We start from the raw sequence: 13185 nt of genomic DNA on the forward strand, positions 1-13185 counted from the left end.
CATCTCATGCTAGTGAGCGAGACTGTAGTTTCTGCAAAGGACATCAATCCTAATTCCTTTTGGCTGTAGGAGCGTAGAGCCCTGGAAGCGAGCAGCTGTATGGCAGACAGATCAAACCCATGTTCCCAACAAAATATGGGGGGGGGAGTTTTACTTTTCCATTGGTACTGCTAACCAAATCTTTGCCGCTTGTTAGGCCTCCATTCAGAGTGCTCTTGGCCTTGCACTAGCTGCTGAACCCAGAACTGCTTCCCTTACCTAGTTGTGATGCTCTCTATCCTGATTGTCCCATTTTGAAAAGGGGGCTAACTCCCGCCAAGCTGGGGAGGGGGGAGGTGCTGTGGGGACTGAGTCCTGGCTGAATCTGTAAAGCGATTCTTTCACAAGTCATGTCGGGGAAAAAAATGCAGGCCCTGCCGATGACCCGAGTATGGAAGTCCAACACCCAAATGGTGTCCATGTAAGGAAATTTGACGCTTCTTGGCAGCCTGTGTTCTGGAATGATTTTGATGCTTAAGCTCTTTTAATTTTTTTTCCCCCATTTAATCCTGAAACACGGAGCGGCCTGCGAGGGGCTGGGCGTTGCAGGTGCCTGAGGCATTAGCAGTGAATAAGAATGAAAGCTGGTGCCAGAGCATTTCGTTACCCCAGCCCAGGCAGCCATGGACAGAGGCAAAGCCAGGCAGTAATGGCTACGGTAGGTCAGTGTCAGAAAAAAACAAGCCGGGCGGAGAGAACTCACTGAGGGAATGCGGTAGAGTGTTGTGACGGCCCTCTAGTTTTCACATATGGGTGTGACTTGTGGAGTGATGGGCAAGTCTGATACCTCAGACAGTGACAATTGAAGAGGGCGGAGAGTAAACAGGGGAAAGAGAAGAAAGGACAAGGGAACAGCTCTGTACAATAAATCAGAGGAACAGGAGCCCAAGCTGGGTTATCAAGTGGCAACCGCTCAGTGTCACAGGCTTGTGGAAAGGCTAAGTTACTGTGTGAGTGGTGGAAGTGGCAATGTTTTAAAATAGCTTATTGTGGCAATGCGCACTTTCAGGGCGGGGGGGGGTGTGTGAAATGTGAACTGGGTGACCAGCTGACTTGTCTTCATGACGCAAGTAGGCAAAAGTTGCTCTTAACTGTGGGGAAAAAAAATGGGGGCGGGGGATATCAACCAGCCAGAAACACGCAGTGTCTTGGATAGTGGGTTGCTTGTAAAACACTGTGGTGTGTGGCTACATGTGGACATTTGGGTGCTGTAGGAAACAGCTACATCGCCTTTATGCCATTGAATATGTGCAGGTATGCAAAGGGCGTGGGGGCGGTAACGTGTAGTGCAGCACAAGGGAAAAAAAAAAGCTGCTAAAAGTAGACTTGTCACTCAGGTTTCACAACAGGGCAGGAGGGAGCTAACCAACTGAAGGCTAAGTAAGTGTGCGTTTGCTCACACACAGCCTAGCATTGCACAGTTTCATTTTCCTACCTCCATGTACAGCAGCAGCTCAGCCAGGGAACAGTCACCTTTATTGGGAGTGAAAACTCTGCCCCCATTGACAACGCAGTGAGAAGCACAGAGTCAGCACTGGAAGAGGAAAAAGGATTTCTCCACTTGTTCCCGCAAACTGCAAAGGTCTCTGTTACCTTAGCAGGTAACAAGAGGACAATGTTTCAAAGCTGAGGCCATCATGCTAGTTTGTTTTTTTTAATACAGCTTTAACATCCAGGAAGCTAAATGACTATTGTGTGATACAGCCACTCCACCCAGAATAACCCCCTGAAATCAACACTGTGCCTCTGGATTTGCAGCAGGGTGACGCGGAACTGCTTCATTTATATTGGCACACCATGGTTAAAACAGGTATGCTTACAGGGAAGATTTTAGGGCCTGTGAGATTAGACAAGCTGATCACAGTGGGTTTTTTTTTTCTGGCTATATACGCAGCGTCACTGACTTCCATGCTAGCTGGGGTTGTACACCAGGCTGCAGGAGTGGTTTGTAAATAGCTCAAGTTGGTTGGTCCATCGGGGTTGTTGTCACTCACTCCCCAAATCTTTTTCTTCCTATTCAAAGTTTTGAGACGCTAACGAGCCCGGCCTGACCTGAGCACATGACCCACATGATCTGTCCATGTCACTTCTTTGCTAGTAATTTGAGCAGTGTACCTTGAGTGTTACTAATACTGTAACAGTGGTTCCCAACCTTTTCACTGGGTCAGAGTCCCTGCCAAATCATTCACAGACATACCCCCCCCCCCAAATCCCCCCCCAAACTGTGTGCAGCCCTCCACTATAGCCAATTCCAGCCACTACGTATGTCATTGAAGGAAGAAGGCAACCACATCATTTCACACAGCACTTAGTAGATGATACATAAACCTAATTGATTGTAACTTAGCAATTTAAAATTTATGTTCTATGAATCTTTTATTTTGTTCACCAATGCCCTGCAATACCCTTGTGGCCCTGAGGAGCCCACAGACCCCCAGGTTGGGAACCACTGCTCTAAACACTGAAGTGAGTGCACATTTTATTCTAGGTGTGGGGAGCTAGGACTGCATAGTGACAATTGCCTCATTGATGTGGCCTCTTTTTCCTCTTCTTGGGTCTCTGAACTTAGGAAGCTGCTGTAGAGCACATGGGTGGCAAACACTTCCAGGGAAATGGCTCCTTTTTGAAATGTTTAAAGCCGTGAACATTCCTGTTGGCAAAGCATTTACATCCAATGCCTACATTTCTGTGGTAAATTGACTTACCATTTCCCTCTCAAGTCTCTTCAGTGGGTGGGGGAAACCCCACCAAGCAGTCCCAACAACCAGTTTCATGCTGACAGTAAAGCAAGCTATCTGCTGCTTACGTTACATCTCATGAGTTACAGGCTTAATGAAGCTTTGAATGGAGAAATAAGTACTGTAAATAAATGAAAAAAAAGATTAGCCCTGGAATGTTTAAACAAAACCATCAGCCCAGACAATGGAACCAATAATGGGCCATCTGGATTCATAGAGGGCCTTGTTCAGGGAGGGGGGGGGGGGTTGGAGGGACCCGATGCTGTGGGTATTTAGCACCATTCAGACTGGTGTATGCCATTGAGGTTGGGCAGAAACACAAATTTTGCTCTTGCATTGGGGTGCAGTGCCATCATAGCCACTCAATGACTTGTAAATAGTGCTCCTAATGTAAGGCACTACTCGGAGAAAATTTAATCTTGCAGGGGTGGGGGGGGGAATACAATTGCAGCTGCACAGTGGATGCAGCAGTGCTCATCAAGTATTTTTTTAAGCTCTGCGTATGCGTTCAGAAGGCATGAGGCTTGGCCTCTTTCTGTGTCGGGCGTCTGTTATCTGTCACTGCCTTAGCTGCGCTACTTTGTGATTGCATTGCGGTCTACTGGAGATGTAGCCATTATCTGCTCTCTTGGTTCCTGAGAATGTGTGTGGAGGAGATGAGGTGTAGCTAAATTGAAGAGGTGGCACAGTATAGGCTGAAGAGTTAAGGCAGATGTTTTGAAAGAAGTGGCAGGGTTAAGCCCCAAGCATTAGCCCTGTGGTTTGTTTTATCTGCAGAACCCTGAAGCATTCTAAATGGAGGTGGGACCCCCCCCCCCCCACACCTTTGGAGTTTCAGGTTGTGGTCCACAGACCCTTCCCCACACCATCAGACAGAAAACAGACTGAAAAGCATTCAGTAAATGTTGCCTGGGCAAGGGACAGCATTTGACAGTGTGAGAAAGGGCAATGAACTATGGGCTTTGACACTTCTGGGCTCTGACCTGGTGGTGGAGGAACCTTTTTTTTTTTTTTTTTTTTTTAAACCTGACTGCCTTTTCTGTGACCTGAAGCTTTATTTTCATAGTCACATTTCACAGATCTCCTAGACTGTAGTCAGTGGGCCTCCAGGGTTTGCAGACCACAAGTTGAATTAAGGGGACATATTAATCCCCCACCCACCATTCAGAAAAACGGTGTAAGTTAACAAAACACTAAAGGTCTCTGACCAATTTGCAGTTTTACTGGGTCTTTGGCTGTGGTGGTGACTAGGTCAGCTTGCTGCCGTGGTATAGAGCTCGTATTTTAACACAAAACAGAATGTCGTTGGTTTTCCTGGCTGTTTTTTTTTTCATACGTTGTAACTAAATCAACTCTGTTGGACCTGCCCTGGAACAAGCATTAACTGGAACATCGCAGCTGGTTTCACGGCTTACGCTAACAGTTAGCAGCCACTGCTGGTGTCCTTTACAGTAAGTGGAGATGCACAATGGTGTCAGCAGCAAGCTTGTACTGAAAGTGCTGTAAATACATTCATATGTTTACTGCTTTAAAAGAAAATTGCACATTTTATCTTTGAATGGGATTGCCCCCGCCCCCCCCAGCTTTTCAAGACAAAAAAACCAAGGCTCGGTTAAATTCTGACAATTTCAGGTTGGGACGGGGGGGGCTTTGCTATGTTATAAATATATATAAATATATGTATAAATATACTTTTTTAAGCATGGGAGAGGACAAAAGAAATACAGCATTATAACGTACCCACAATAGCTCAATATTCAATAGAATATGCACAATTCAATAAAGATGTAGTTAAATTTAAAGCTTTGTTCTCTTTTCCTTGTCTTCATGTTATCAATAAAATGCAAGAGACGAGTAGCATAAATTAAAGCCTCTAGAACAGCCTACAAATGAGGCTACTGAGACAGACGAATGTAGCAATACAATGACTAACTGCTGCACTTCTACCTCTGAATAAAGCCCCTGGCCTCATGATGGAAGCTCAGCCTGAGCCATTGTATGGTTCACAGCCTGTGGCCCAGTCTAAGCAGAGATGTACCTGTGCGCAAAGTTTCCCACAAGTCTCCTTGTTGGCTTCAGGCATGTTGCTGCACCTGTGACCTCGCTCCAAACAGGGCTGTGCTTGTGAATCAAGAACCTCTAGCACAGCGCTGGCCAATTTGGTCACACAGGAAGGCCACATGAACAACTTGTGTCGGCCGATCAGATCTTGTTGGGCTACCTGCTGGTGCTGAGAGCTCACCTATAAATCAGTTTGTAGTTAGAGGTGGTTTATAGAAGTAGTATTGGATGGTTACACACCAGTGTATATGAAAATGATGTAAACCTGACAATGATAATTAGTAACCAATTAGCGCAGCCTGAAGCAGGCTCTGGCCTTACGCACTGCTCGGCACTTGCACAGAACCAAACCAATGGTGTGTACACTGCACTCTTTGGGCACGACACTTCATGTTCCTGGAGGCCTGGTAAAAAGAAGAGAATTCTTAATGCGACTGGGCGCCAAGGCTGCCCCCTCCACAGTGGAGCTGCTCTTCCTTTGTGGCTAGCACTAAAAGGTACGTTCTTACAGCGCAGTTTTGGCCCACCACGGCTTCAACTACAGACCCACAGGCCACAAGTCCCTGGGGTTCTTTTTACATATTGTAGCTCCTCGGTAGGTTTGCGTGACATGGGTAAGGCAGACCTAGGGAAGGAGAGGGTAGTGTTAGTAACAGATTACTGTTACACTCCCAGTTGTTGTACTGCTTAGGCCTGAGCTAGGAGCACTGGATAGTGGTACCAAGCAATCACAGCTTATTTCCATGCCAAGGGAAGCATCTGGTTCACCAACTATTTCATGAAGTTCAGGCCCAAAGGCTGAGCGCTAGCCTATGCTAACCTGTGCAAAAAGGCACTAAGTGGAATAGCTCTGTGCTGTCACTTGGCCTCAAATGGGCAGTGGCTCTGAAATCACCCTGCAAACCTGGAGAACCACATTGGTTTCACCCACATCCATGCAGCACTGAAATGCAAGGCTGGAAAAAAAAACCAGCATCCTTGGAGGTGATTAACACACTATACGTATGCGGCTTAATTTTAGGGGGAGTTCTGCTCACTGTGTGTCCACCTGAGGGCCTGTTGCCCTCCATGACAGAGGCTTGTATTAGCTGAACAGCTTTTAAGTTATAATCACAGGAGCCTTGTCTGTGTGCTTTGTTTATTTTTATTCAGGACTTGTAACAAGAGGGTTTAGTACACTGCAACAGTTAATTCAAAGTACAATTAAAAAAATTTAAAAAATTAACATTCCCCACTCAGTGGAAGATGGTTTGAATGGCACACACCCACCAACTCTCGTCTGGTACCATGCAGCTCCCTGGAGTCCTGCGGCTTTTGTAACTTATTTTACCAGCCTCAGAAGCAGAGCAGAGGCTGAGTACATTGGTCACATTAACAGTCCCCGAGCCAAATGCACAAATTGCTTATGTTGACGGTGAGCCAAAATGGGTGTTGGATTTTTTGAAGCAAAAAACATGCAGGGACAAGATGACACGTGACAGTGATTCTTTTTCCAGAGAATTCAGAGAAACTACTTGTCCATACAAAAGACGTGTTCAAAGATGAAAATAAGCACTTGTTCTTTACAAAAAAACCTCAGGTGATGTCAGTACTTCAGCAAGCTTAACAGAACCCAATTTGTACACAGCCGTTCCCCATGCTTGTCAATGGTAGCATGAAGTGGTTACCAAAACATACACTGCCCCCCCAGCAAAGCCCCTGGTTGACCAGTCCACAGGAGGTGGGTTGTAAGGCTACCTCGTAACAGGCTTTACCAACCAGCCTGGGGTGACACAGGCCTTGCAGTAGCAATCAGCTCATCACCTGTGTCCTCTCTGAGAAAAACCCGCTTTCAGCAATGGAAGCTGCACGTAACACTGATTTCAAACCCAAGCAGCTGTGGAGCATTGTGACATGTCCTCAGAACTGGCTTTATCATTTCAGTTGTCAAGTATCCTCCCACCAAGGGGGGCACTATTCCTCCTGGAGTGTCAAAAGAAAAAGCAGAGCACAAGGAGCGTGGAAGTAATGCCTGAGTCTAGCTCTGGATATTAAAATATTGGCATTTTTGCCCCAGTGCACTAGCCAGTAAATGTAACTACAGCAATAGGGCGTAATGCTGCAGGTGTGGGAAAAGGAGTGAGTTGCTTGTTTCTTAATACAGTAAGCGCTAACAAAATGGTTTCCAAAGGCTCTACTGCATCTCCCACCCTGAGAATTAGATTGTGGCTGTTCCCAAACACGAGATAGGCCAAGTCACTCCATTTGGCCAATGCAACATCTGTACACATTCCCCTGTACGCTGCATAAGGCCTTCCTGGTTTCAACCATGACGTTGGCACCCATCAATGCTCAGTGCCATTTAGAAACCAGCAACTAGTGTCACCAGCTGGGAACCAATCGCTGCGTGTGTTAGCTCCACCCCCTTTCTGAGCATGTCCTGTTCTGCTCCAAGCTAGGCCAGGCCCTAACTAATTTTCAACATCTCCAGTGTCCCTCCTGGCAGCCCGCTCCTGCAGGGGAACACTCGCAAGCACGCTGGAGCAGAGGGGTAACACTAAGAAAGCAAACAAACAGGCCACTTCAAAAGCACCACCTCCTAGTATGGCTGGTGCACAGCAAAAAAAAAAAAAACCCAAAACACACAAAATTCCCTGTGCTGTGGGAGCCTCTAAGGAGTGGGCTCAGAGCTTGTTTGTTTCCCAATGGCATATGCTGTGGCCAGGGAAGACATGCCGGAGTCAGCAGCAGGGGTAGGGTGTGTGTGTGTATTTTTAACTTCACGCCCCTCACGTCTCCCTGCAAAAGCTGTTCTCCCCGCGGAGGGGAGCACTAGACCACTGGAGCCTCCGGCACTGCTTGGGGTCTCGCTGCACAAATTAAATAGAGCAGCCCTACACCCCCAACAAGCACTGAGGCTGGGCAGTACCGCCTTTCAGCACATCCCCTACCCCCAGGCCAGCTGTCAGGCACAGCAGGGTGTTAATAGGGGGTTGGTTTGTCTTCCTGCAATGAGAGCCCCTTCGAACAGCAAAGAGCAACTCTGAGCACGTAGGGAGGGACTGAGCTGAGGGAGGAAAGGAGGGTCCTGCACTGCTCAGGAGAAGTAACAAAATGGGGAGGAAGGAAGGGGAGAGGAGGTAGCCCTGAATTTGCCCAAGAGCTGGCCCTGGGGCTAGGGTGAAGGGAGACAAATCTGGCCTGGAGGCAAAAGCAAGTCTTCTCTTGGTCAGCTGCTTGGGCTGGGTCCACCAGCAACTCACCCTTGAGAACCTCCAGCCTCATTTGCTCTTTTCCCAGTGGGCTGTAGTTTCCTGCTGGTGGCTATGCGGACTTGGTTATTCTCCAGAGTGCCGAGGCATTAGACAGCAATGTGCTCTCCCCGCACATCCCTGCAAGTGACTCTGGGAAGTGGAGCTGCACATTACTGTCTTTAAGCTGCTTTACCGTAACAGCAGCACAGCTTCAAGCAGAGACTAACTCCTCTGGGCCCTGCCTGTGACCAGCCCCCTGAGGCAATGCGTGGGGCAGCACAGCCTCTGTTCAGCCTCAGAGATTCTTACGCAGCTGTCATCCCCACAGTACCCTAGGAGCTCGGCCCTAGTTCCAGCAGCTCCTGCGTTTCTGTGCACTCACCTCTAAGGGCAGCTGATGCAAGCCCCACACATGGACGCAAAACACCCAGCAGCTTGAGGGACATCAGATGCAGGACAGAGCTGGTGCCCTTCCCCTGGGCGTACCAGGATGACTCGCCCTGCTCTAGCTTTGGGCAGACTGGTAGTCCCAAGCCAGTGAGCTCATCTTAGAGCGTCGGGCCCGGCCCAGCCCAGCCCAAGGAGGGGTTTTGTTCTTTGCTCAGACACTGACTCTTAATAAAACAACTTTTTTTTTTTTTGGGGGGGGTGGGGGGGAAGGAGAAGAAATAGCAATTCCTGTGTACAGCTCAGTTTCTTCGCCACAGGCTGCTCCCATCCCAGTTCAGCCTCTGGACCAGCTCTCTCCCCGGCTCACTTCTCTAGCGGCATTTCTCTTTGGACTCTAGGGCTGCGTCCTTTTAACCTGCCCACCCACTCCTGCAGAGAGAGAGAAGCAAATGCACTCTTAACCGCTTCAGCTCAGCTTGGACAGCAGGACTCAGTGCAAAGAGGCGCTGCCGCTTGGCGAGTGTCAGGTTTTGCCAACCGCCCAAACCTCCATCCCCTTTTTGAAGTAACTGCCGAAATAAAAGGGGACAAGGCGAGGAGGGGAACTACGACGGACAGAAGTGGAAACACAACCCTCACTGACACGAAGAGCATGCAGGCTACGTCACAGTACATACATGCCAATGATGCTGGGCCTGGTCTACACTCATTGCAGAGCATCACCCCTCAACAACCTACGCAATTCAGAACTGTACAAAATGAAAGCCTGCCTCACACCCAGCCAGTGGTTTTCAACGTCAGTGGTGCCTAAGAAAGCAGCAAACCAGCAGGAGGCGACCCAGAAACTCCCTCCACAGCCACTCTGTCGGACAACACCTCCTGTTGTCGGGGGGGGGGGGGGGGGCGCACGGTGCGGGACACGACACATGACACACGGACGACAACACACACTTGTCCAGGAAGCTGCGTGCTGGCTGGTGGCAAAGGAGTCCTGCGCTTCTGGACTCTACAAATACACTTCTTGGCTTGCAGCACTAGGCAACTTTCCAATGGGAACGGTCAGTTTAAGGACTATTGCTGCCATATCCAGCCTATGCCATGAACGCATCGGGGTCAGTGAGGCCACTTGCTGGACAGCAGTCCCGGGGTCAGGAAATGCACATCTGTCCTGCAGGACTTGTGGGACCGAAGCTGCGTCCCCATCCCACGGAGCACTCTGAGGAGTGGGGAACGCTCCCATTTACACCAGACAACGGAGCTGGGCTCAGCCATGCGATGAGCCAGTGGGATCCCCTGGGATTTGACAAAGTGGCCTGGCACAGCCTTAGCACTTGAAATTCACATCCTAGGTCACTTCACGCTGCCCGGGTAGCCAAGCCATGGAAACTAACCGTCGCCTGAGCTTGGGATGGCGTAACCGCTCAGCTGCCTCCCACAGACACTCAGCAAAGCCTGTTTTCGTCCATTTTGCAACTACCTAAAAACCCCAAAGGGGATTTGTTTTTCCAGCATCACTGAACTCCTCACGAATGACAGTGCAATTGCCACCTCCTGCGGGGCAGCCAGAAGTGAGGGCTGGGGGGGCAATGAGATGAGCCCAGGCAGACGGCTGCAAGGGAGGGCTTGAAAGCGATACAACAGCGGAACTATTCCTGCAGCAGACAGAAGGGGCAAGTGCGGGAAGATGGTTCCCGCGGGACAGCAACCAGGCTCCAGCGTTAGCCAGAAATGAGCACTAGGAAGCAGGGAGGCTGGAAGGAGACGCCTTGCCCAGTGTATGAGGAATAATGGCACGTCTGTTCTTTTCCCATTTCTGGTCCCCTAACCCGCCCCAACTAGCGCATCATCTTAGCAAAAGTCCCATGGAGCCCGAGCGTCCCTGCTTGCTCTAAATTCCCACCTCTGGCAGGATAGATCAACTAGCATCTGAGTTGTGACACGGGTCTGCCTGTGTACGATTTTGCTAAGAAGGCAGGAAAACCCACCTCCAGCTAGTGCCCTCTACTGCTCTCCGTAATGTCCCATTTTAACACCAGCCTTACCGCATGGCCACAACATTACCTAGACTCCCATAAGCTACTGTTGCTGGTCGGGCTGGAATTTCACCCTGCCCTAAATAAAAATTGTTTAGAAAGAAACCCAGCTCCGTACCTACCCTGTGTGGAAGATCGAACCAAACTTACATGGTCTGTTTGTCTGCCAGAAGGAGGGACTGTGCCAGCAACCAATTTGTTGCATTAATGATTCACGTTAACACTCTTCTTTGTTTGAAGCTCTTCTTAGAGGCTGAGCAGCAGAGATGGCCATTCTGAGGGGTTTTTTTTTTTTTTTTTCCTTTTACCATGATCTGTGAACCCAACTCAAGTAGTGGCATTTTTATTAAAAAGCAACCTACAAATATACGTGAGACCATTATAGCGTGTGAGTCACAACTGAATAGCTGTAGCTCTGAAAGGTATTGACTGTTTTAGAAACACTGGAAGGAGCAGGGAAAAGAGCTAAAATAACTACCAGTTAGTGCGTAGCTTTCCATGGGAAACCAAGACACAGGGCAGCCCTTTTTACGTCCACTGAGAAGAGATTTGGTAATACACCTGAAGAAGACAACTGCTCTTTGTCCTGCCTCTGCACGGGCCTTCACAGCATCTACTCAAATCTGGAACCAACGTACAAAACAGCCAATTTACAACACCTGATTGGTTTTTTAATTTACACTGTGCATAATACTGACATTTAGGATGAATAATCTGTTTCGTGCGAGCATGCACGAATAGATTCAAACCCACAACCTTAACACCTAGCGCTATCCTCCGACTGCCTAGGATACCCTATAAACTTAAATGCCCCCCTCATCACAATCTGTGCTCAGCTTAACCCCTCAGCAGCAGACAGGGATCTCACACCACAGGGGACAGCTTTTTACACTAGCACATAACACAACCTTAACCTGTGGCAGTCAAAGGATGAAGATTGCAAAAAGGTGAGGTCTTCTGGGCCGCATCCACCTTCATTATCTAAACTGAAAAGCAAACAAACCCCAGGCTGCTCGGAGAGTCCCACATCAGTTTATGCCTGCAGAGCAGCTGCAGAAGTGGTTATGTTAAAGATGTAACGAACCATCTGGAAGTCAGATACAGGAACTTTCTGCATGAATCCAAATGTTAACTTGAAACTAGTGTCCTCCCAGCTCCATGGGAGTGTAGAAAAGGTGAGGGATTTCCACCAGTCATTTACATTAACCTCTCTGCGCTGGCACCATGGATCTCCCCATGCCAGGCTCTAATGCCGGGGGGGCGTACAATATTCCTGAGAAGGATCCCAGATCATGCCTGAACCAGTCTGAATTTCAGTCAAGTATGAGCTATTCAACAAGTTCATTACATCTCCACTACCTACATCTGAAAGGGTCGGCTTATTCACTGTTGAGAAAGCCACTGCTGGCAGCTGGAAGAGCCATTTGTTCAAACAACTCAAATCGTTATTGTTGTATAATGAAAAAAGAAAAAAAAAGTGGTTTTGTTACAATGATCCTTCATTCGGTTCACGGGGGTGGGCCCCTCGGGGCTGGTAGTGATCGGAGGAGCCCAGATAGTTCCCTGGAGCAAGGTGCAGCTCTCCACTCGGTGATCTTCATTCCGAGTAGTGCATGATGGACTCCACATAGTTCCCTGGGAAAAGCCCTGTCACTCCATTCATGACACCTTCATACCACCCATCGTCGTTCTTCTTAATGACATAAATGATGGCGCCTTCCTGAAACGAGAGCTCATCCTCCTTGTCCTTTGTATAGTCATAAATCGCCACGACTGTGAAAGGCAGGAGAGAGAGAGAGAGAGAGAGAGAATGAACATCGACTAAGGGAAGGTGCCAGTTGGAGGACAAACTGCAACTACAATGGCTGCAGTGGGCAGTACTCCTGGGTTTAAGACGATCTGGGAAAACCCGACTTCATCCACTCATCTGAGGGATCCTGGAATTTGTTCTCCACCCACCCCACAGATCCCTTCCAAACTGATTATATTCTTGTCTAATCTTCATGGACTGAACTCTGGCTGTCCTAATCTTTATGTAAAAACTCAATGTTTTCTCTGCCGCTGATCTTCCAGATAGACCACATGACGGACAATACAGTAGGGCTCAACAAAGTCTGGTTTGAAGTCAACTGGCACGGAGACAACTCCCTAAATGCAAAGCTCCAAATGCTACCAAGTCCTACAAAACCTGTCTAACCCGGCACCCTCACGACCTGACCAGTGCTGAACGAGAGAATTTGCCAGACCAATGGAGGTCAATATTATCTAGCACATTTCCAACACTTCCACTGCTTATTGAGCTCTTGGAAGACATTTAGGGGTAAATTAGAGCTAAACAACAGCACAGAACACTGAAAGCCAGGACTGGTGTCTGTAAACAGATTGTATGGGACCACAGAAACTTGGTCACGCCCACGATAAGCAGCCGTCCCGCTAACTAAAATCATGCCACGGATGTTGCCGGACAAGACAGAGTTCTGGAGTAGAGGGGTTCAAGCTGTAATTTAATAAAATGCAAAACTAATTACTTTTCCCAACACAGCCGAAAAAAGGAACAAGAGCACTGCAATGAAGTTTGGAAAAGGAAAGGATTCTTGATACGGTTTGGCTAAGGCGGCAGGAAAACCCACCTCCAGCTAGTCTTCTCTACTACTCTCTGCAATGTCCCATTTTAAACACCAGCCTTACCAC

The 13185-nt window shown here is 48.4% G+C and overlaps 1 protein-coding gene across 5 annotated transcripts in view; it reads right to left on the bottom strand.

Moving 5' to 3' along the window:
• Positions 1-5826: 5826 nt before the first annotated feature.
• ABI2 (abl interactor 2) overlaps positions 5827-13185 on the bottom strand; it is an 86468-nt gene continuing 79109 nt past the window's right edge. For all 5 annotated transcript variants that reach the window (XM_075001991.1, XM_075001990.1, XM_075001993.1 and 2 more), the window contains one exon: positions 5827-12267. In XM_075001991.1, the coding sequence (XP_074858092.1) occupies positions 12092-12267 (176 nt within the window). In that variant the 3' untranslated portion in view covers positions 5827-12091. The remainder of the gene's footprint in view (positions 12268-13185) is intronic.

The sequence above is a fragment of the Carettochelys insculpta genome, chromosome 8 (assembly GCF_033958435.1).
Source record: "Carettochelys insculpta isolate YL-2023 chromosome 8, ASM3395843v1, whole genome shotgun sequence".
Taxonomy (NCBI): Eukaryota; Metazoa; Chordata; order Testudines; family Carettochelyidae; genus Carettochelys; species Carettochelys insculpta.